This window comes from Salmo salar, chromosome ssa04 (assembly GCF_905237065.1).
Source record: "Salmo salar chromosome ssa04, Ssal_v3.1, whole genome shotgun sequence".
Taxonomy (NCBI): domain Eukaryota; kingdom Metazoa; phylum Chordata; class Actinopteri; order Salmoniformes; family Salmonidae; genus Salmo; species Salmo salar.
This window is the reverse complement of record NC_059445.1, coordinates 71737858-71761946: the sequence shown is the minus strand read 5'-3', so window position 1 is coordinate 71761946 and position 24089 is coordinate 71737858. Positions and strand designations below refer to the sequence as shown.

Here is a 24089-nt window from a genome sequence, read left to right as displayed (position 1 = left end):
CTCTAAAAGTAATTGGAAAGGTAGATACAAATGATTTGTGACATTGTGGTTACAATAAAGAATGTAAACAAGATGTAAGCAAGATGCTGTGTTTTTATTTACAGTATTGATGGACAACTGGAGGCATTTTGAAAACAGGTTTTCAAACACTTGCTTTTCACAAGTGTACTGTAGCAGGTGTAGCCCATCATGCAAATGTTTCCTATTAGCAGGACAATATACTTTTATTAGCCCGGCTACTATAGTGAAAATCCCTAAACTTGCAATGTATTCGATGCTTAAGTACTCTAAAGTGTTATATTTCTAACTCAAAACAGCAGTACAGTAATTCTTCATCAACATCTTTATGCTTTCGTTAATAAAATAACAAGAAAAATGACATTCAAATGCGGATGTTTATTTAAACTACATTTTAGTTGCACTTCGACCCAGCTCCACGACCACAGGTAAAACCTTGCTGATATGATCAATGTATTTGTTGCATTGTTCTATCGTAAATTTTTCTAGCCAAAACATCTTGATGGCCTTGATCAGTTCATCTTTGCTTGTCGGCTTGGCAGAGTTACGGATGAATGTTTTCAGTTGATGCCAAACAAGTTTGATCCGGTTGAAATTAGGAGATCTGCATGTAGAGATGAAAAAATATATTTTTAGATATACTGTAAGCCTACTGTAGGTGCTGTAGGTCTTTTATTTATTTACTTCTTTTTATTTAACCTTTATTTTACGACATAAAGGTCTACTTACTCTGCTGGCGTCTTGACCCAGTGTATGCCCTCATTTGCAATGCAAACGGGGGCGGCAGTGTGTTTTAGGTCATTGTCTGCATTTGGAGAAGAAAAAAAGACATTTAGCCTAACAGCAAACATTTGGTACAATAATAGAAATATACATGTAAATAGGCCTAAACGTAATAAAAATATTGCTATAATCCTACCTTGAAAGAAACGATGTGGTCCCAGAAACACCTTTCTGACATAGGGTTCAGCATATCTCTTGATGATTTCTTCCTCAAAGAAATCTCGAGCCACAATACCTGAAAAAGGAGGTAAGAGTGAATTATTGTGGAACACATAATTCACTACAATATTTGATGTACCTTAAATAGCCAAACTTACCATCAATATTCAAATATGGGCCTGGTCCCTGGCGAGAAATTGCCACCACATATGGAGTTTCAGCAGATGCTTGGGACTCGGCTTGCTTGATCTTCTTCCTTTTTTTCAGTAATTTTTTTTGCAAATTGCTCAAGGGCCACGGTTGATTCGTTTGTGAAGATGACGTCATTGAATGTCTCGCCAGCTTTGATCCTTGCCTGGGCCTGCAGGACATGAAGGTCTTTGTTTGTCAGACAAATGAGTACTTGAGGTCACTGAGAAAGTCTGGACATGGCCTGCTCTCCCTTATGTAAGGAATTAGGCACTTTCCCATGTTTACTACAGTGTGTATTCTAGACTACGTATACTTGTAAGACTACATAGTAGCCTAATAAACAAATGCAGGTGGCTTATTTCTTCAAAATGCTTTAAATGCTTTATTATCCAAATGTAAAAGCATATATTGTACAGTAATCAAATCAAATCAAATTGTATTGGTCACATACACATGGTTAGCAGATGTTAATGCGAGTGTAGCGAAATGCTTGTGCTTCTAGTTCCGACCATGCAGTAATATCTATCAAGTAACCTAACAATTTCACAACTACCTTATACACAGAAGTGTAAAGGAATGAATAAGAATATGTACATATGAATATATGGATGAACGATGGCCGAACGGCATAGGCAAGATGCAGTAGATGGTATAGAGTACAGTATATACATATGAGATGAGTAATGTAGGGTATGTAAACATTATATAAAGTGGTATTGTTTAAAGTGACTAGTTATGCATTTATTACATCCAATTTTTAATTATTAAAGTGGCTAGAGATTTGAGTCAGTATGTTGGCAAGACCACTCAATGTTAGTGATGGCTGTTTAACAGTCTGATGGCCAGTACTGTATTTCTTCATCATCACCTTTATGCTTTTGTTAATAACATAACGATAAAAATACTCTTTCAAAATGCAGATGTTGATTTAGTTATGGATCCATAACGAATTACTATGGGAATAAATATCACTGATTTACAGAAAAATTTGAACAAAGTTGTCTAATGTTGTTTATACACCTTGTGGGTGGGGGCAATGGTTAAAAAAATGGGAGAAGACTAGTATTTTGTATTTTCCTCATTATACAGTATATAATAATATATCACTATGTTGCCAAGAAAGTTCAAGACTGTTATTGTTTCCATTCAATAAAATGCGTTCAAAACTACTTTCTACATATTTCTGCTACTTTCTTAGGCTATACAAGTGCTATTTCTTGCTAAGAAAATTATGTTAACACCTATGCAGTATCTTTAGCAATAATAATAATAATAATAATAAACCTCTACTTTAGAAAAAGAAAACAATTATGACAGGTCTGTTGTAAAGAAATGAGTGGTGTCCACTGATTGTGAAGAGAGAAATCCCAGATATTCACAACGTTTGTGATGAATGACAGGTTGTTTCTTCATTCAAAATAGATTTGGGGTTTAATATTCAATTAGGCTGCTTAATTTTAGGGGTTTAGTGAAGGCGGGTAATTTTTGACCCTTAGAAGTATACAGTATGTTAAGTATGTTCTTAACACAAGGGTTAAGAAAAGGTTGTTTGGTTTATTCTGCACCTCAATCAGATTGATTGGTCTGGTGTGGAGTAATTTAAACATAGTCTTACAAAGTACAGTATCTGTGGATGCTTGAAAACACAATAATTCCATATTAAGGTCTTGTGATTGGCTAAATAACATGTGAAATAGAACCGGGACTGAGATACTGAGCAACAGCTTCTATCACCAGGCGATCAGACCGTTGAACAGCCATCAGTAGCCTACTACCTGCCCGGTACTCAGCCCGGCACCTTGAGACTAATGCCCCATGTCTATAGAGTCATTGAACACTGGTTACCTCATATTCTGTTTGTATACTGTTGTTTATTCACTGCGTATGTACAGCTGAAGTCGGAAGTTTACATACACCTTAGCCAAATACATTTAAACTCAGTTTTTCACAATTCCTGACATTTAATCCTAGTAAAAATTCCCTGGCTTAGGTCAGTTAGGACAACCACTGTCACGTCCTGACCAGTATAGGGGTTATTTTGTTATTGTAGTTTGGTCAGGATGTGGCAGGGGGTATTTGTTTTATATGGTTCGGGTTGTATGTGTATGTAGAGGGGTGTTTGGTTTATGTATTCCGGGGTTTTTTGTATTGTTCTATGTTAGTATAGTTCTATCTTCTGTCTAGTCTATTGTAGTTCTATGTTTAGTTTATTGGGCTTGGACCTTCAATTGGAAGCAGCTGGTAATCGTTGCTTCTGATTGAAGGTCCTATAATTAGGAGTTTGTTTTCATGGGGGTTTTGTGGGAGGTTGTTCTTGTTTTGCTGTATGTTGCCTTCAAGACTGTTTTTTTGTCGTTCATCGTGTTGTTGTTTTTGTTTGTTAATAAGTGTTCACATTAAAAGTTCATTATGAGCACTCAACCCGCTGCGCCTTGGTCCATTCCTCACGACGAACGTTACAACCACTTTATTTTAAGAACGTGAAATGTCAGAATAATAGTAGAGAGAATTATTTATTTCAGCTTTTATTTCTTTCATCACATTCCCAGTGTGTCAGAAGTTTAAATACACTCAATTAGTATTTGGTAGCATTGTATTTAAATTGTTTAACTTGAGTCAAACTTTTTCGGTACCCTTCCACAAGCTTCCCAAAATAAGTTGGGTGAATTTTGGCCCATTCCTCCTGACAGAGCTTGTGTAACTGAGTCAGGTTTGAAGGCCTCCTTGCTCGCACACACTTTTTCAGTTCTGCCCACAAATGATCTCTAGGCTTGAGGTCAGGGCTTTGATGGCCACTCCAATACCTTGACTTTGTTGTCCTTAAGCCATTTTGCCACAACTTTGGAAGTATGCTTGGGGTCATTGTCCATTTGGAAGACCCATTTGTGACCAAGCTTTAACTTCCTGACTGATGTCTAGAGATGTTGCTTCAATATATCCACATAATTTTCTCTTCTCATGATAAAATCTATTTTGTGAAGTGCACCAGTCCCCCCTGCAGCAAAGCACCCCCACAACATGATGCTGCCACCCCCCGTGCTTAACATTTGGGATGGTGTTCTTTGGCTTGCAAGCCTCCCCGTTTTTCCTCCAAACATAACGATGGTCATTATGGCCAAACAGTTCTATTTTTGTTTCATCAGACCAGAGGACATTTCTCCAAAAAGTACGATCTTTGTCCCCATGTGCAGTTGCAAACCGTAGTCTGGCTTTTTTATGGTGGTTTTGGAGCAGTGGCATCTTCCTTGCTGAGCAGCCTTTCAGGTTATGTCGCTATAGGACTCATTTTACTGTGGATATAGATACTTTTGTACCTGTTTCCTCCAGCATCTTCACAAGGTCCTTTGCTGTTGTTCTGGGATTGATTTGCACTTTTCGCACCAAAGTACGTTCATCTCTAGGAGACAGAACGCGTCTCCTTCCTGAGCGATATGACGGCTGTGTGGTCCCATATTGTTTATACTTGCATACTATTGTTTGTACAGATGAACATGGTACCTTCAGGCATTTGGAAATTGCTACCAAGGATGAACCAGACTTGTGAAGGTTTACAATTTTTCTTCTGAGGTCTTGGCTGATATCTTTTGATTTTCCCATGATGTCAAGTAAAGAGGCACTGAGTTTGAAGGTAGGGCTTGAAATACATCCACAGGTACACCTCCAATTGACTCAAATGATGTCAATTAGCCTATCAGAAGCTTCTAAAGCCATGGCATCCTTTTCTGAAATTTTCCAAACTGTTTAAAGTCACAGTCAACTTACTGTATGTAATCTTCTGATCCACTGGAATTGTGATGCAGTGAATTATAAGTGAAATAATCTGTCTGTAAACAATTGTTGGAAAAATTAGTTGTGTCATGCACAAAGTAGATGTCCTAACCGACTTGCCAAAACGATAGTTTGTTAACAAGACATGTGTGGAGTGGTTGAGAAACGAGTTTTAATGACTACAACCTAAGTGTTTGTAAACTTCTGACTTCAACTTTATATACTGTATTCTCGACATAGCTCATCCTAATATATTTAATACTGTACACACCATTTTCTTTTCCAAATGATATACTGTCTATACACACAACATATTTATATTCTGGATTCTCACACATTCTTGGATTATTTCTTGGTTATTTACATTTTTTTAATTATTTGTGTATTTGTATTGTATTTGCGAAACATTCTACTGAACTGCTGGAGCTAGTAACATAAGCATTTTGCTGCACCTGTCTTAACACCTGTACATCTGTATATGCGACCAATAAACTTTGATTTGATAGACAATGAAAAAGGCCATTCATATGAAGTGTGATCAGATCCATTCCCTTCATAAACTGGCACCTCTCTGATATTCAGCTGTCATACACGCCTTATTAATCTGTAGTAGACAATGAATAGGGCCATTATTACACCATTAATTCCTTATTAAGGTGTTAAATACTACTTATTAAAGTGTAATAGAAAATTAATAAGACTCTCCATGTGAGGTGTGACCAGATCCTTCCCCATATAGCGCTCGGCTCCTATCTGAGTGCCGTGGGCTGGGCGGCACGCTGAGACAGACATGCCCCGGCTGGCATGTCATTAGGAAATGATGGACACCTCCCTAGAATCCTGCCATGCTCCGAAACACCCAACAGATATGGCCCAGTGGCCCACAACGCCAATCCCTCAAACCACCACAGCTCAACAGAGAGGAAAAAAAGAGGAGGAAGAGAGAGTGGGGAGTATTATAATTCTGCTTGGATGAGCTGCACTTTTCTCTCCACTGTCTAGTGTTCTCAATCTACCGTGACAGTACAAAAGGATGAAAAATGGCAGAGGAGGAGGCAAGCTGAAAATACAAATGATCTCCTATCGGCGTTTCTATTAATGCAGTTTACATCTTAATTTGTTTGGGTCCTGATGCTGTAATCACTCTAGGGCTCAAGACAAATTAGATGAGCTTTATTCAGGCTTGTTTATAAGACAGACAGCTTCAATTTTTATCATACCTATTTCAATCTGTTTGGAGAACAAAAGATTGCTCAAACTGTAATTGTCCCACGTAGAGGCCATTGTTAGGTGTTACCTTAATACAATAAATCATCTTAGAATCATCCGTCTTTTGTATGGTATGAAAACTTCAAGAAAGTGAATAGAGGTGAATGTCAATGACCCCATGCCAATAACATTAATCTGGATGGCCTAATCAATACAAGTGCTAGCTCTCAAATCAATAGATGCTGTATTCCCAGACCACAGGACATTGGTGGCACCTTAACTGGGGAGGACGAGCTCATGGTAATGGCTGGAGCGGAATAAGTGAAATGGTATTAAACACATGGTTTCCGTGTGTTTGATGCCATTCCATTTGCTCCGTTCCAGACATTATTATGAGCAACCCTTCCCTCAGCAGCCTCCTGTGCCCAAGACCCTTATTGCTTGCAAATTATCCATCAAATACAGAACCAGATCAAGGCAATAAATAATAAACAGTGTCCAGTACCAAATCATACAAATACATTATTCAAAATAAACATAACACTTAATTAATTAATGTTTCGTAACTCAACCAATTCGAGCTAAAATGTGTAATTTTCCTAGCATCAATATATGAATGTTGGCCATATATCAACAGGCTCTACATTCAAAAGTTCCACTTACAGATCTTTAACACACAGAACAACCAAGTGCCCTTCCCAATCTAGTGCTCGTTTACCTAGCCTGGGCCACTGCTGGCTTTGACATTAAATAAAAGGCAGATTGGTAGGATAGGAGGATGTTGGGATGAGGGATTAAAATATCCGCTCTCTGTGTATGAGAAGGCATAAATCACCATAGCAAGGTTACTACAGTGACAAAAAAACAGGCACTGTGGGGGAAGAGTTCGGATGGTTCGGGACGCCAGTGTGCAATGGCTCTATGGATGCAGGCGAGAGGCAGCCTTGTAGATGAGGAGGTGTGTGCTGCTTCTCCTCAGTTTGATTGATCTTTTATTGCCGGTACAGAGGGTGATTACCTCCAGTAGGCATAAAGGCTAATCCATAACAAAAGTGACAGTAATAACTGCTAAGCTGCTGAGGGGAGGTAAAATCCTTTTTGCTCTGAAAAGCACTGGTTAATCAGCCTGGAGGTAGCCAGAGGTTCACAGGGGACGTATAGAGTCTAGATGTGTGTGTAGACTTGTCACGGAAGGGTTAACTCATTGTTTTATTTAGCACTATTTTACTGCACATCAAGGTTGATCTGAGCTCGTAATTCACTTTCAGCCACAGGGGCAGGTTGTTTTCAAACTTGACGCTTGTGAATTGAAGCTTACAGTTTGCTTCTGAGCCAGAGCTCGAGATATTTTAGTAAGTCTTGCAAAAACGCAATATCAAAAATGTTTGGGTATCACAGGGTTTAAAGCGATTGACTGAGTTAGCATGCAATGAAGTAAGGTCAATTAAGGAGGGTACAGGGGGGTACTGTAGGCTACAGTTTGTCCAAAGCGTTAAACCTATTTGCAGAGTTATTCAACAGGCACTTTGGAAACCTCAAAGATGAGCTCTGTTAAATTTATTCAACTGACAAATCACACACATTGATTAGAGTAAATAACTACACAAATTTGATAGATAATTAAAGCATTTGCAATTATGCCCCATGTGAGATTTTTCCCCAGCCCTCAATATAATGTAGATAGCTTGCAATGGTTTATATGAATTGCAGTAAACAACACATTAAAAGAAACTGAGCAGACACTTGCACTCCAGGTCATAATACAGAGTCTGTACAAAAACGTATTTCAATCATTATCGAAAGGCCGGTTCAGATCTAGCAACTGGCATTTGGAGAGACGACATGAGACAAAACTAGACAGTTTTAGAATTTTGTGTTGTAGAAGAACAGACTAACAACTGGGCATTCAGATCAAAATGATGACCAGTTTCCATGGTGACACTTTATGCTTTCAATGATGTGTTGAAACTTTGTAACAAGTTGTACTTTGTGTAGCAAGTTGTTGTAGCAAATTAGTTACATGAAATACATGCAGCCACTGGCTCACCAAAGACAGGTCATACATACTCTGTTACTTTACAGAGAAATATCAGCAACCTAGCAAGCATTTGGTCACAGTGCACTGTTCTCTGATTGCCCAAACTGAACCGTCTCATCTCAAGTCTTTTGCTAAGATTTTAATTGATGAATCTTGGAAACTCTAGCAGCCGACATGAAACGTTCTAAAACTAGACTGATCAGATTAAGCAAACTAATGATCTAAAACTCCATGAAACCATCTCGTCTCAGTTGTTAGATATGAACCTAGCCTAACACATTTTGGAAAATGTTGTTTATTGGGCCTAACACATTTTGGAGAGCACATTTCACGTTTCATTCTCAGAAAGCCACTTTGTCAACAGAAGACATCATCTGATTGAGCCAACTCTCGTGCCATGCTGTTGCTCAATTGGCAGTCATGCATGTCTGTGATTAATACCTGCGGTTATCTCCAAAGTCCATTTAAAGCAGCCCTGACCTCTGCTAGTGCCGTGCTATCCCCCTTTAGCTCGGTGACAGCCGTCTGTGGCTCCGCTGCATGGCTGGGGGGATTTCTAGAGATCTAATTAGCCTCAAGGGCCCCTTTGGATCTTGTACCTGCACTATCTCATGCCTTATTCAACAGAGCCACCGCCACAAGGCCACTTGGATTACCCTGCCACTCTCAGATGGGGTTCAAAGTTCAAATGTCACTGGTGGAGGGCATTTTCATCCCAGCGATATTGCGTGGAGTCGGTGTTAATGACAACCCCTGGGTTTATCTGTAGTTCAGGCCCAGGCAGGCTGCAGTGTGTTGGGATATTATTGTGTGTCGGCAAATAGAATGCTTTCTTTATGAGGGAGGAAAGTAAGGTCAGGCTATTACGGAAACGGCATTGCCTTGTCTAATGCAGCAGCTAAAACTTGTGTAATGGATTACCTATGGGGTGCATGAACACTGAACACTTTTGCACTTTTGGGACATTGTAATGGGAGGATATTGCAATGTATAAACACAAATGTTTCAACTATGGAAGCTATGTTCAAAGAACGGGGTCCAAAGAGGAATCCCAAAGTATGTCTAACACCTATCCTCAACATCACACAAAGCATCAAAGCTGCAGTCTGAAAATGTTTTAATAAAATCCCTGACATCAACAGATGCTTGTGAGGAGGAGCCAGTCGGTGTACGGGCAGGCATCCACTCTGGTTATGAGAGCACAACACGTCAAGCGTTGGAGTGAGGCCTGTGGTTGGCTGCCTCTGAGTCTCCAACCGTCTCCACCGAAGGGGAAGTGACAGGCAGGGATTGACCATGACAGCATCCATACATTCATTACCTCTCTCACCTGTCCCGCTGGTGGCTTTGTATGCAACTTTTTTCCAAAGTGATGCCGATTTGTCTGGGATTAAGTGTCATGCTAATGGCTAGGCCCTGGGAGGAGGATGATTTGTCTCTCTTGCCCTAAAAACCTAAACCCTCCCCCCACAATATGGTGCCCTTATCTATAATTAATAATTCTATTGGAGCCGAATCGCCAACATCTTAACTCTCCCCTCTCCCTGCCTGTGATCGGCCACTTCATACTCCCCACTAAGTAACCAACTTTAAATTAGTGGGCAAAAATGCATCCACTAAGGGGGGGAATAATGAACTAATACCTCTGGAATATATCATGGTTTAAACAAGGGAGGATGAATCGATAATGCTAATTAGGGTGCTCCTTCCTTGCCTCTGCCCAAGGCCCCAAAGGGTTTGCATCGAAGGGTTCCATCGATCCCACCCAAAATGATGGCTGATGGAAAACAGATTGGGGGGATTTGGCATCACCTCATTAAGCCTGATTTGAGGATGCATCTATGATTGATCTCTAGCCGATTCATATTCAGTTCCCTTCACCTTTCAAATGACTACTGAGCTATTTCAATATTACAGTATTCCCAGCTCTCCTCATTTTCTTCCCTCTATCCCTTCCTCTCGCTCACTTTACGTGTGCATTTGAAATGGTACCCTATTCGTTATATAGTGCACTACTTTTAACCAGGCACTATTAAGATTAAAATCACTTTATTGGTCAATTGTACACAAAGTCCAACCGAAATTTAACCCAACCCATCCGAAAGACACATGTTTTTGGAGAGTTGCAGGGGGCTGCCACACTGGGTGCCGTTGCTGTGGGGGGTTAAATGTTTGCTCAAGGGCACAATGGCAGGCAATGGCATCTAAGATTTGATACCAGCATCCCTCCGGTTGCCAGCTCACTTCCCGCCAGATTTCTCCCATTGGATCCGGGATTCGAAATGGCTGCTGGCTCGCCTCTCTAACCGTTAGGCTACCTGCCGCCCTGTTCAAGGGGCTCTGGTCAAAGTAGTGCACTATATAGGTGCCACTTGGGACGCAGCCTAAGTCATCTAAAATGTCAACTCTTCAGGTGCCCCAGATCTACTACTTTTTCTACCTGCTGTGAAACAGTTTGACACTGTTTTGCAAGTGTTACTTGGCCTTGAACAGGATGTTCTCTCAAGACTCACTCATTCTGATACGCCTTCCCACTGTATACACAATGATTTAGTGATCTTGAATGTAACCAAATAGTATTCTAGCCGATCCTTACCGAGCACAGTTAGTCGGGCGGGGCGTGTTCTGATAGCTGCCTGGATGGCCTGGCACTCGAAGAAGGCGTCATCCTGCATTTCAGTTCTCTGAATCAAGAGGTGGTATTCACCCTTGCTGTGGTCTCCCACGATGTCATAACGTGGGTAGCCTGGAACACAAGAACACACATTGTTACTCTTGCACACACACACACACACACACACACACACACACACACACACACACACACACACACACACACACCCCTTCATTATGTGTGTCTACACGCTAGGTTTTCCAATTATCCAGGGATATGGATTGCAATGCCCACTAGTTTAAAGAAACACAATTAAAGCAACAATTGGTTTTTCAGAGTGAGCTTGTTATTCCTTTCAGGAGAACACACACAATTATAATGGAGAACAGTCACACGCACACACACGCGCACACACACTCACACACACATACGCACACACACACACACTCACACTCACACACTCACTACAATTATATATTTGATGTGGGCTGTGTTATTGTTGCTTTCCACTCCTTATAAGATTATACATCTTTAGCACGGTAAAAGATGCACGTATAGTAGCTAATTACTTTCTCTGGCCACCTACAGTTATCCTTGGAGGAGGAGAGAAGAAAGGGAACGGTGGACTTTCTTGTTTTTCCTTCCTCAAATAAAAAAATGGAGCATTAATCTGGCCTCCCGCACATAAATTGAGCAGCTGTCAGCCCTTGAGGGGATTCAATTCTCCCATCGCCAATTGTGTCGAGTCCAGTGTCTGCCGTAATAGCTACTATAACCCAGTTGAAAAACAAATGAGCGATATGTAATATCTAATAGAGCATTTTATTAAGAAATAACATCACCCTAAACAGATCGGATATTGTTTTTAGCAAAGCAAGTACATTTTGTATCGGATCCACTGAATTGAAAATAATACGGCCTCTTTTAGCCTGTAATGAGTCTGTAGTCTATATTTATGATGTGGAGATTCCTATTCTTATGTATGAATGTGTTACATAACAAAAATAACACAATGTTAGAGGTGATACACTAACTGCAATTATTATTTCTTTCCTTGGGAATTCTGTGTGTTGATACTCAGGCGATGGATTCAAAGGATTGAACCGCAAAGAGGAGTTTCCATTTTGAAAGAACAAATCCACAAAACTGACAATGTTAATTTGAGCTGTCAAAGGAGGGCTGATGGATGAAGAACAGAAACAACAGAGAGGTAAAACAGCAGCAACTATAGAAAGAAAATGCAGAAATCTCTCTCAGAAAACACAACAAAAAAAACGCTGTTCAAAGTCAAGCTGCAAGATCCCTCCTTTATTTTCCAGGACCGATAAACAGGAAAAGAAATACCTGCTCTGGTGAATGAAGGGAGGAGGGAGGAGCACACTGAAAGACTTTAAGAAATAAGGAGACCGGAAGAGGCAGGTAGGGGGTGTAAGGTGGGTTTTGGGGGGGGGAAGCAGCATTCAACCCAAATGGGCAAAGTAAATAACATTAATGCTCATTGATTTTCTCTAAAATACTGCTGTTTATTCTACTGCCAAGGGATCAATGACAAGCCTAAATCATCATAGAAGCATTTTACTGAGCCATAGTGTAGGGGAGTCTTAAGTGAGCTGGCTGGGAGAGACTAACTCCCACACCACTGCTGATACAAACAACATAATATACCAGATGCCAACGTATAGGGCCTAGTAGTCTTACTTTGTTCACATACACTAATGCATTCATGTACTATATGTCTTGACCAGAGCATTAGAATTTCATTAGCTATTTCATGGTTAATGGCATTACTGATTTTGTAAGTTAATGCTGGTTGGTCATTCTCAATACATTCACCAAGGGGACCTGAACACTGTGCTAACCTCTGTTAATAAGATGCATAACAACATAAAACCACATTTTGAAGCAGTTTTCCCTCATAGGAAATTGATTAAACGCATGAAACGGTATTTTTACTTTAACCTCTCACGAAGCAAATGGGTTACACTTTACATTAAGGTACAAACCCTATCTCATCCCCTCATCCTATATATACAGTATATATATAATATATATACATAACCAAAAGTATGTGGACACCTGTTCGTCCAACATCTCATTCCAAAATCATGGGCACTAATATGGAGTTGGTCCCCCCTTTGCTGCTATAACAGCCTCCACTCTTCTGGGAAGGCTTTCCTCCAGATGTTGGAACAATGTTGCGGGACTTGCTTCCATTCAGCCATAAGAGCATTAGTGAGGTTGGGTGATTAGGGGTGGCTCGCAGTTGACGCTAGAATTCATCCCAAAGTTGTTTGATAGGGTTGAGGTCAGGGCTCTGTTTAGGCCAGTCAGGTTCTTCCACACCGATCTCAATACACTATTTCTGTATGGACCTCGCTTTCTACATGGGGGCATTGTCATGCTGAAACAGGAAAGGGCCTCCCTCAAACTGTTGCTACAACGTTGGAAGCACAGTATCGTCTAGAATGTCATTGTATGGTGTAGCGTTAAGATTCCCCTTCACTGAAACTAAGGGGCCTAGCCCGAACCATGAAAAACAGCCTCAGACCATTATTCCTCCGCCACCAAACATTACAGTTGGCACTATGCATTGGGGCAGGGAGTGTTCTCCTGGTATCCGCCAAACCCAGATTCGTCTGTCTGACTGCCAGATGGTGAAGCGTGATTCATCCCGCCAGAGAACGCGTTTCCACTGCTCCAGAGTCCAAGCTTTACACCACTCCAGCCGACGCTTGGCATGGCACATGGTGATCTTAGGCTTCTGTGTATCTACTCGGCCATGGAAACCCATTTCATGAAGCTCCCGACGAACAGTTCTTGTGCTGACGTTGAATCCAGAGACAGTTTGGAACAAGTGAGTGTTGCAACCAAGGACAGACAATCCACTAATTTGAAAGGGTGTCCACATACTTTTGTATATACAGTATAGTGTATGTATATTTTTCCTGTTTATATATTGTCCATAGTGTCTTTACACACCACAAATTTATATCCGGGACTCTGACGGCTCGTTCTGACATTTCTTAATATCTTGTTTTTTCTTCTTTTTTTGTCCTTTTCTTTTTTCCTTGGCATTATTTGTGTATTAGTATTGTACTGTTAGACATTTACTGCACTGCTGGAGCTAGGACCAAAAGCATTTTGTTGCATCTGCTTTAACATATTCTAATCTGTGTACGTGACAAATAACCTTTGATTTGATTTGACTTTAATGTAAAGTGTTACCGGAAGCACATATAATCATATTTTATTTCTGAGAGGGGATTTGATTCTTTGGTGAATACTAATATACTGTACATAAGATCCCTGAGGAAACCAATTTTCCTCCCCTGGGGTGTTAGAGAGAGAGAGAGGAGGCACAGAATACATTCAATCCCAGAAATACATTAAGACCTGAGATCAAGTGTCAGGCGAACGACCCAAAACCAAGTGGGAATGAATGGCGGAAGAAGCTGAAGACAAAAGCTTGTCAATTAAGGCAAACAATGTATAATAGCCCCAGGTATAACCTCTATAAAGGCGATGGATCCATTAAGATTAGTCAGACTCGACTTAGATCAATGCCGTGACTTAGATAGAAGAGGGTTTTGGCGGACGATGATGTATTTCAGTATGGAGGAGTGAGGACACCTAACTGACACATCAATGGGAGGAAACGGAAATGAACACTTTCAGATGTCCGTCCCAAATTGCACCCTATTCCCTAAATAGTGAATTCGTTTTGACCAGAGCCCTATTGGCCCTGGTCAAACGTAGTGCACTATAAAGGAAATAGGGTGCAATTTGGGACACAACCTGAGTAGGGCCAGATCAAAGGGAACACAGGAGAGAAGGTGAAGGCCACATGTAAAGCGAGCACTCCCTTGCTCCGATTACAAAAAGTGGAAAAAGGAAGAGTCCAAATTACACGGGGAGAGCAATCAAGAGGCTAGGGTGCTGTCGATGCCATTGACAGTCAGACCCCTCCTTCAGCTTTTTTTGAAAACTAAACATTATCAGTTAAAAATATAATTTTCCCTCATTGACTTTGGCCTTTGATTTACAACACCACTTCATGGCCATAATCTGTCCTATTCAGACGAATATGGTAATTATGTTTAGCTTTAAGTGCCATTATCCTTTAGTGCTCAAGCCACTCTTTTAGCTCCTGATGATAGTTATGATAGCCATTAGGACAATAGTACGGTGTCAGTATGTGGCCTTGCTGCCTTCCTTCACATAGCTGTTGTGTTGACTAAGAGGTCTAATTTCCCTGTCGTCTCTAAAAGCAAACACTTTCCACAGTTCACACTGCCGGGAGAGAGCCTTTCCAGTTCACACTAGACCCCCCCTATCATTGATCCACCGTAAAGACGTGGAATTTATCCCCATGGCAGGCACACAGACACAGACAGCTCCTCCCTCTCTCTTTCTCTCTCTCTCTCTCTCTCAATCTCCCAACCTTTACTATTATTCTCTCTCTTTTTTCTCTCTCGCTCGCTCTTTCTCTCTCTCCCTAGCTCTCTCTTTCTCTTCTCTGAGCTGATAGTGATTTTTGGTTAAGCACCAGGAGGCCCCTGGGGACCCGGTCATTACACTGCACTTCAGTGACACAGGTGATGGGTCCCAGGATGCTACTAAAAGGACCTGAAGTGGGATTGTATGGACATAATGGGAAAGGATTGTTCTCCCAGGCCCAATTATGAAAACGCCATCCATGACAAAATATAACAAGGGACTGAGGCAAAAGCAGACCATGTCTTCAGGGGAAGACAATGTAACAGATTGGCATGACAGGATTTGTGGAAGAAGAAAACAAATCTGATGCCATGGCATGGTACGCAAACTGTAGTCCATTGCCATATTGTAACCCCAGGTATATTTTCTGTCCTCTCTAGTGATGTTATGGAACATTTTATTCAAATTGTTTATCTAGTCAAGTGATCAGGTCTCCTCAAAGACATTGATTGGGTAAAAGAGTTTGTAAGGTGGGTTGTTGATGCTGATTTATCCAGTATTTGACTTCACCTATCTAAACAACACACTACACAACGCTCTGAAAGCTGATTGTGGGAAATAATTTCCTCTGGCAGCCATCAGAGCAACGATACTGTCTTCAAAACAGCCCGAGGAAAGATTGGGGAAGCAGACACGCTGACGCTTTGGAAATTAGCAAAACATGATTTAACCATCTGGCAGAGCAGCAGATGCTGCCATAAATTGCTGCAACTTTCAAATGTTGATTTTCTTTAACCCAGATGCAGTTTGGAGTGTCGGTGTGTAGGGTTAGTTGAGCTTAATATATTCTGGGAGATTGAGAAACAGTTTTTCTGGCTGTGGTGTTAATTTTCAAATACGTCTCACGCGACAACTGCAGTGTCGTAAGATGGCTAATGCAGAGGAGTAGGAGAATTGTGGAAACAACAAAGAAAATAATTATGGTAGTAATGTAATAGTACTCAAGCAGTAATCGATACACACTGATAATGGTATAACAAAAACATTTGTCTTTGCTCTTGTTACCTCTAAATCAGGGGTGGGCAATTCCAGTCCTCGAGGGCCTGATTGGTGTCACAGTTTTGCCCCAGCTAACACACCTGACTCCAATAATCACCTAATGATGATCTTCAGTTTAGAATGCAATTTGATTAATCAGCTGTGTTTGCTAGTGATGGAGAAAAATGTGACACCAATCAGGCCTTTGAGGACTGGAGTTGCCCACCCCTGCTCTAAATGAATAAAATAGCATATAATTACTTTGAGAATACATTTTTTGAGTGTGGATCCTACAGATGAAACTTGTGCAATATTGGCCATTTACCATATCACTTGCACTTATGACAATTTTACATTTGTGATTGGGCCCAATCCCCAATGTTTCTCTCCCGTTATGCAAAAGCATATAACCCCCCTAATTTGTCTTTGTTTAATAATTCAGAAGAGGGTTCTGATTAAGCCACACCATGAAATACATTTGAAACACTTGTGAGAATTTGGAAAAACAGCAATTACACAATCAGTGTTTGTGACTCCTGTGCCACGTGAAGTGGCTCTTTTAATTAATGATCAAACTCTAATTAAATACTCCATTGCTCCATTGCATCGCTCTGTCATTTGGACCGATGTGACGAGTGACAGATACCTTTTTGATGAAGAGAGCGCGCATGGATTTCTTTTCAATTACGTGAAGGTAATGAAAGGAAAAAGTGCAGATCAATGGACATGTGAGCGACACAACAACAATTGAGAACCATGACAAAGAGACAGTTACTAAGGGAGAGAGCAGAATGGAGAGAGATGGACAGACAGATGAGAGATATTGAGGCCACAGATAAAGGATGTGTCCAAGAGAGGAGGGAAGGAGAAGAAGAGAGAAAGGAGGGTAACACTTTACATTAAGTTGTTCCTATTACTATGTAACTAATACACTAATAACTGTGTTCATTTAGTAGTTACATAGGCTTTACTATGTAATTAAATGAAAATAGGAATGTTGAGGAATCTGTTATTACACAACTGGTGAAGGTTTATCCACATGTGTAACTACTGATGTTACTACACATTTTCTTATTCCACTAAGTAAGTCATGTTTTGTAATTACACGTTTTAAAGTCACCGGTCAATTACCATGTCAATAAATGAAACTAAATTCTGACCTTGTTACATGTAACTACAAGGTTCCGCTATCATTGAATCCACATGTAATGCCAGGGTTGATAAATAGGCTAGGACCTGGTAACAACAATTGTAACAAGCCACACCCTGTCATTAACTACTGGTAATTTTCAATTAGTTTATTTCTATGTTATGACCTGGATCAAAGGCTATACCGAATCAAGTCTAATATAAGAACAATGTAGCTACATAGGATATACTTTTAATTATAATATACCTACCCAGTAGCAAGCAACTTAATGTAAAGTGAAGTGAAATGAAATGTGTATTACTTTGTAGTTTCAATGTAACAACCTTTGCAGACAATAGGCTAACCAGGAGAAATAAGGAGACAGGAGAAACATTTTCAGGTGGACTTTTCTTTAATGAATTTGACAAAGATTCAGATTCAAACTATTCAAATTCAATTCCCCATTTCAGACTCAAAGAAATAACTACTTTAGTTAGTAGAAACACAGGGTGGCAAAAACTAGCTTGCTAGCATTTCACTATCATTCACTAATGTAGCTAGCTAGCTAGATGGCACTGGTAGCCTAATGTCAACACCTTTTCTACCTCAGTTAATAAACGTTACCAAATCATCATAAAAATCATGAAACATTTAGCTTACAATGTTAGTTACATTTTTTTTTACTTACATTGCACATTATAAACCTTTAAAAACATTATAACTAAAGAGAGGTGAGAGGTCAGTGTGATATCACTTCCTGGCTTCTTATATTTCCAAATGTTCTTCTTTTGAATGTGCAAACTTACAATGTCCTTCACTAAATAGTGAACAAAAAGTGAAACAAAATGTTTGATGTTTTTATTTTTATTTTTTTGTATGTGCAGAGAGGAAGAGGAAGTGAGAGGCCCAACTTGGCGGAACGTCTGTCTTGAATTTGGTCAACAAAAAATGTAATGGCTTAAAGGTTCATTTTTTATGAGGTTATAATAATCCATGCCTTTTGGGAATATTATAAAGTCCAAAAGTTATCGTTGTAGTTACAAATTTGTCTGTCAGAAGTATGGAAATGTGTATATTTCAAGACATGGCATATAAGGGTGCAATGAGATGGGTTGGACGATACCTTTCTCATCAATCATCTTGAAAAAACGTATATACTTAAAAACTGAAAATCAACCAATGTCAGCCTTTAAATGCTTTATTATCCAAATGTTGAAAGATCTTGTCGGCAATGGAGAGAAATAAAATGGGGCAGTTTGAGGCCATGTGGCAGAGAGCGATGGAGGCGCTGGAGTTGGGGGTGTGAGCAGGTGGGTCAGGGCAGGTGTATTGTTTTCACTATATATTTTACCTCTTGGGGATGTCATTCGAAAACATAATGTTAAATTTCACTGCTATGCGGACGACACACAGCTGTACATTTCAATGAAACATGGTGAAGCCCCAAAATTGCCCTCGCTAGAAGCCTGTGTTTCAGACATAAAGAAGTGGATGGCTGCAAACTTTCTACTTTTAAACTCGGACAAAACAAAGATGCTTGTTCTAGGTCCCAAGAAACAAAGAGATCTTCTGTTGAATCTGACAATTAATCTGGATGGTTGTACAGTCGTCTCAAATAAAACTGTGAAGGACCTCGGCGTTACTCTGGACCCTGATCTCTCTTTTGAAGAACATATCAAGACTGTTTCAAGGACAGCTTTTTTCCATCTACGTAACATTGCAAAAATCTGAAACTTTCTGTCCAAAAATGACGCAGAAAAATTAATCCATGCTTTTGTTACTTCTAGGCTGGACTACTGCAATGCTCTACTTTCCGGCTACCCGGATAAAGCACTAAATAAACTTCAGTTAGTGCTAAATACGGCTGCTAGAATCCTGACTAGAACCAAAAAATTTGATCATATTACTCCAGTGCTAGCCTCCCTACACTGGCTTCCTGTTAAGGCAAGGGCTGATTTCAAGGTTTTACTGCTAACCTACAAAGCATTACATGGGCTTGCTCCTACCTATCTTTCCGATTTGGTCCTGCCGTACATACCTACACGTACGCTACGGTCACAAGACGCAGGCCTCCTAATTGTCCCTAGAATTTCTAAGCAAACGGCTGGAGGTAGGGCTTTCTCCTATAGAGCTCCATTTTCATGGAATGGTCTGCCTACCAATGTGAGAGACGCAGACTCAGTCTCAACCTTTAAGTCTTTACTGAAGACTTATCTCTTCAGTAGGTCCTATGATTAAGTATAGTCTGGCCCAGGAGTGTGAAGGTGAACGGAAAGGCTGGAGCAACGAACCGCCGTTGCTGTCTCTGCCTTGCCGGTTCCCCTCTTTCCACTGGGATTCTCTGCCTCTAACCCTTTTACAGGGGCTGAGTCACTGGCTTACTGGTGTTCTTTCATGCCGTCCATGGGAGGGGTGCGTCACTTGAGTGGGTTGAGTCACTGACGTGGTCTTCCTGTCTGGGTTGGCGCCCCCCTTGGGTTGTGCCATGGCGGAGATCGTTGTGGGCTATACTCGGCCTTGTCTTAGGACGGTAAGTTGGTGGTTGGAGACATCCCTCTAGTGGTGTGGGGGCTGTGCTTTGGCAAAGTGGGTGGGGTTATATCCTGCCTGTTTGGCCCTGTCCGGGGGTATCATCGGATGGGGCCACAGTGTCTTCTGATCCCTCCTGTCTCAGCCTCCAGTATTTATGCTGCAGTAGTTTATGTGTCGGGGGGCTAGGGTCAGTCTGTTACATCTGGAGTATTTCTCTTGTCTTATCCAGTGTCCTGTGTGAATTTAAATATGCTCTCTCTAATTCTCTCTTTCTCTCTTTCTGTCTTTCTCTCGGAGGACCTGAGCCCTATTACCATGCCTCAGGACTACCTGGTATGATGACTCCTTGCTGTCCCCAGTCCACCTGGCCGTGCTGCTGCTCCAGTTTCAACTGTTCTGCCTGCGGCTATGGAACCCTGACCTGTTCACCGGACGTGCTTGTTGCACCCTCGACAACTACTATGATTATTATTATTTGACCATGCTGGTCATTTATGAACATTTTAACATTTTAACATCTTGACCATGTTCTGTTATAATATCCACCCTGCACAGCCAGAAGAGGACTGGCCACCCCTCATAGCCTGGTTCCTCTCTAGGTTTCTTCCTAGGTTTTTGGCCTTTCTAGGGAGTTTTTCCTAGGGAGTTTTTCCTAGCCACCGTGCTTCTTTCACATGCTTTGCTTGCTGTTTGGGGTTTTAGGCTGGGTTTCTGTACAGCACTTTGAGATATCAGCTGATGTACGAAGGGCTATATAAATACATTTGATTTGATTTGATGTAGATGTAGATGTCGTTTGTATGTGTATGTTTTGTATTGTCTAAAAATATCAAATAAAATCATACAAAAAAATGTAATGAAGAAAAATGACATGCTATTATTTTATTAATTTCCTTTACATTCTTCATTGTAACCACAATGTCACAAATAATTGAACAAACATAACATGATGTCACGGCTTTCTGAAGGATCAGACCAAAATGCATTATTTTTTTGTATGATTTTATTTGATATTATTAGACAATACAAAACATACACATACAAACGACATCTACATCACACCTGCCCAGACCCACCTGCTCACACCCCCAACTCCAGCGCCTACATCGCTCTCTGCCACATGGCCTCAAACTGCCCCATTTTATTTCTCTCCATCGCCGACAAGATCGTTCGTTGTTCCACATATTTATTTATCCGTGAAACGTAATGCAATACACCAAATACTTGAAATAACAAGTATTTGTTATTTCCTGCGGGGAGCAGGAACAGGACACCCCGGACTGGGCAGGCGCACTGGAGGCCTGATGCGTGGGGCTGGCATAGGAGGCGCCAGACCAGTAACACGCACGTCAGGGCGAGTGCGTAGAGCAGGAACAGGATATACTGGGCCGTGGAGGTGCACTGGAGATCTCGAGCGTAGAGCTGGCACAACCCGTTCTGGCTGGATGCTCAACCTAGCTCGACTAATGCAGGGCGCGGGCACAGATCGCACCGGCCTGTGAGTGCGCCCTGACGACACAGTGCACATCACCGCATAACACGGTGCTTTCCCTGTTACTCGCTCCCCACGGTAAGCACGGGGTTGGCTCAGGTCTCCATCCTGACTCTGCCTAACGTCCCGTGTGCCTCTCGTGCTTCCTTCGGGGATGCCTCTCGTGCTTCCTTCGTTGGGCTAGCTCCTCGTAATGTCGCCGTTCCTCCCTCGCTGTCTCCACCTGCTTCCGTGGCAGGGTCTTGTCCCCTGCCATTACCTCCTCCCATGTCCAGGACGTCCTCCATTCTCTCCTTTCCCTGGCCCAGGATCCCTGCTCCTCCTGGGCACGCTGCTTGGTCCTTTTTTGGTGGGTGATTCTGTCACGGCTTTCTGAAGGATCAGACCAAAATGCAGCATGTTCGTAGTTCCACATATTTATTTATCCGTGAAACGTAATGCAATACACCAAATACTTGAAATAACAAAACAACAAACCGTGACGCAGAGAAAAAACCCACTACTCAAAATATAATCACCCACAAACACAGGTGGGACAAACATCAACATAAATATGACCTCCAATTGGAGGTAACGAGGATCAGCTGCCTCCAATTGGAGATCAACCCAAACAACACCAACATAGAAATACAAAACTAGAAACTGAACATAGAAATAGAAAAACAGACAAACACCTCCTGTCACGCCCTGACCTACTCTACCATAGAAAATAACAACTTACTATGGTCAGGATGTGAGACATGAGCAGATTAACTTGGTCGAAACGTTTCTTTATAAAAGACAATCAGAAAGAATGTTGGTACTAATTTATTTTGATCCAAAGCCACGAATGAGTGAGTCACTCAGCTTTATGCTGACAAATATAGCTTTATGCTGTGAAATAGCCTACTAAATAGGCCAAGCCTAAACAAATATACTAAATTGTAAAAAAAAAAAAATTAAATAAATTAATTAAATAAATTAAGTAGCTCAGGTCTTGAAAATATGGGAAACCTTTTTCCCCTCACTATCATCGCTGGACTCTCTTTCATTCAGTTTCTTCTTCACATCAGCAAAGAAGGACTCTGTGTTTCAGAAGCTCACGTTATATAGAAGGGCTATCAACTCTTTCTCACTGTGTTAAATAAAGCGAGTTTGTAATTTAGAATTATTTCTGTACTTTTCTAGAGGGAGTGAAACCAAAATGCCCACCTTGCCTATTTTTCGAAAATCGTCAGTCCACATGTCAAGTGTAATTGTGCCATTGTATTTACCCAAGTTCTCTCTCAACTTCGGGGACCACCCACCACCTTTTTGTTGTTGTTGCCTTATGCAGGACTCTAGTGCCAGAGAAGAAAGACTCTTGGACTGAAACATTCACACCTCCATTAATTTTCGAAAAGAGAGTACATTTGTGTCACAGTTTAGACTACCGATAGATCAGCGTTCTAACTCCCCCTTGTGATAGTGTGGTGCAATGACAGAATGATGCAATTTACCACAATCTGCCACCATCTACCACAAATGGTTGAAGCATAAGCTCAAAACTTTTCATTGAGGAATAACTGAATTTGCTATGTGAGGTTTATTTGATTGAATAGAAGTTTTGTAATGCTGAAGTTGTTACGAGTATACTGATATAAGTAGGTCACGTGACATCCCGGCAACTTTGATAAAAAACACTTTATATCAGAGTTGTCTCGAGATGGCTATGCATATTCATGACATGAGGCTAGTAGAATAGCATCTCTCGACAATGAATGCAGGCGGTTGATGTCAACAACCCTCATCAAATATTCTAAATATCGACTACAAAAATGAGATGTATCTATCAATCCAAAGAAAGAATAGGCCGGAGCTAGACAGCCTGCTGTGCTGCTTTGTCGACAACGACTACCATTGTTAGGGTGGAGAGACATGTATCTTGTTGGTATATCCATAATCTTTGATAAGTGAGAGTTCACCAGGAAGTGATGTCAATCTGACCTCTCACACTCTACTCTGCAGACAAAATGGAAGCCACAAGCTATTTCTGTCTCTTAATTTTTCGTGTTGATAAAGGTTTGCAATGTGCAAAGGTGCAATGTAAGTATAAAAATGTGAAATAACATTGTTAACTTCTTATGGCTTGGGGGCAGTATTTTGAGGTCTGGATGAGAAGCATGCCCAAAGTAAACTCCCTGTTACTCAGGCCCAGAAGCTAGGATATGCATATAATTGGTAGATTTGGATACAAAACACTAACAGATTTCCAAAACTGTTAAAATAATGTCTCTGAGTATAACAGAATTGACCTGGCAGGAGAAAACCTGAGGAAACTCCATCCAGGAAGTGGGATTTTTTGGGATGTGGGTATTTTCAATTAAATGCCTATAGAGTATCTAAAAGGTTAGGACCCAGATTGCAGTTCCTATGGCTTACAGTAGATGTCAACAGTCTTTAGACATTGTTTCAGGCTTGTTTTCTGAAAAATGAAGAAGAATGAGACCTTTCTGTCAGTGGACTGTAGAATCACGCAGTGCTGGTTTGCGCGCGTGACTGAGTGCGGGCCCTTCGTTGTTTTTCCTTTCTATTGAATACGTTATTGTCCGGTTTAAATATGATCAATTATTTAGACAATTGACAACCTGAGGATTAACTTCTTTGGGATAGGGGGCAGTATTTTCACGGCCGGATAAAAAACATACCCGATTTAATCTGG

General features: G+C 40.9%; 1 protein-coding gene across 1 annotated transcript in view; it reads right to left on the bottom strand.

Moving 5' to 3' along the window:
• Nucleotides 1-24089, bottom strand: part of kirrel3a (kirre like nephrin family adhesion molecule 3a) — a 278710-nt gene that overhangs the window by 95590 nt on the left and 159031 nt on the right. Inside the window, exon 3 of the mRNA XM_014197820.2 lies at nucleotides 10764-10913. Coding sequence (XP_014053295.1) covers nucleotides 10764-10913 — 150 coding nt within the window. The remainder of the gene's footprint in view (nucleotides 1-10763; nucleotides 10914-24089) is intronic.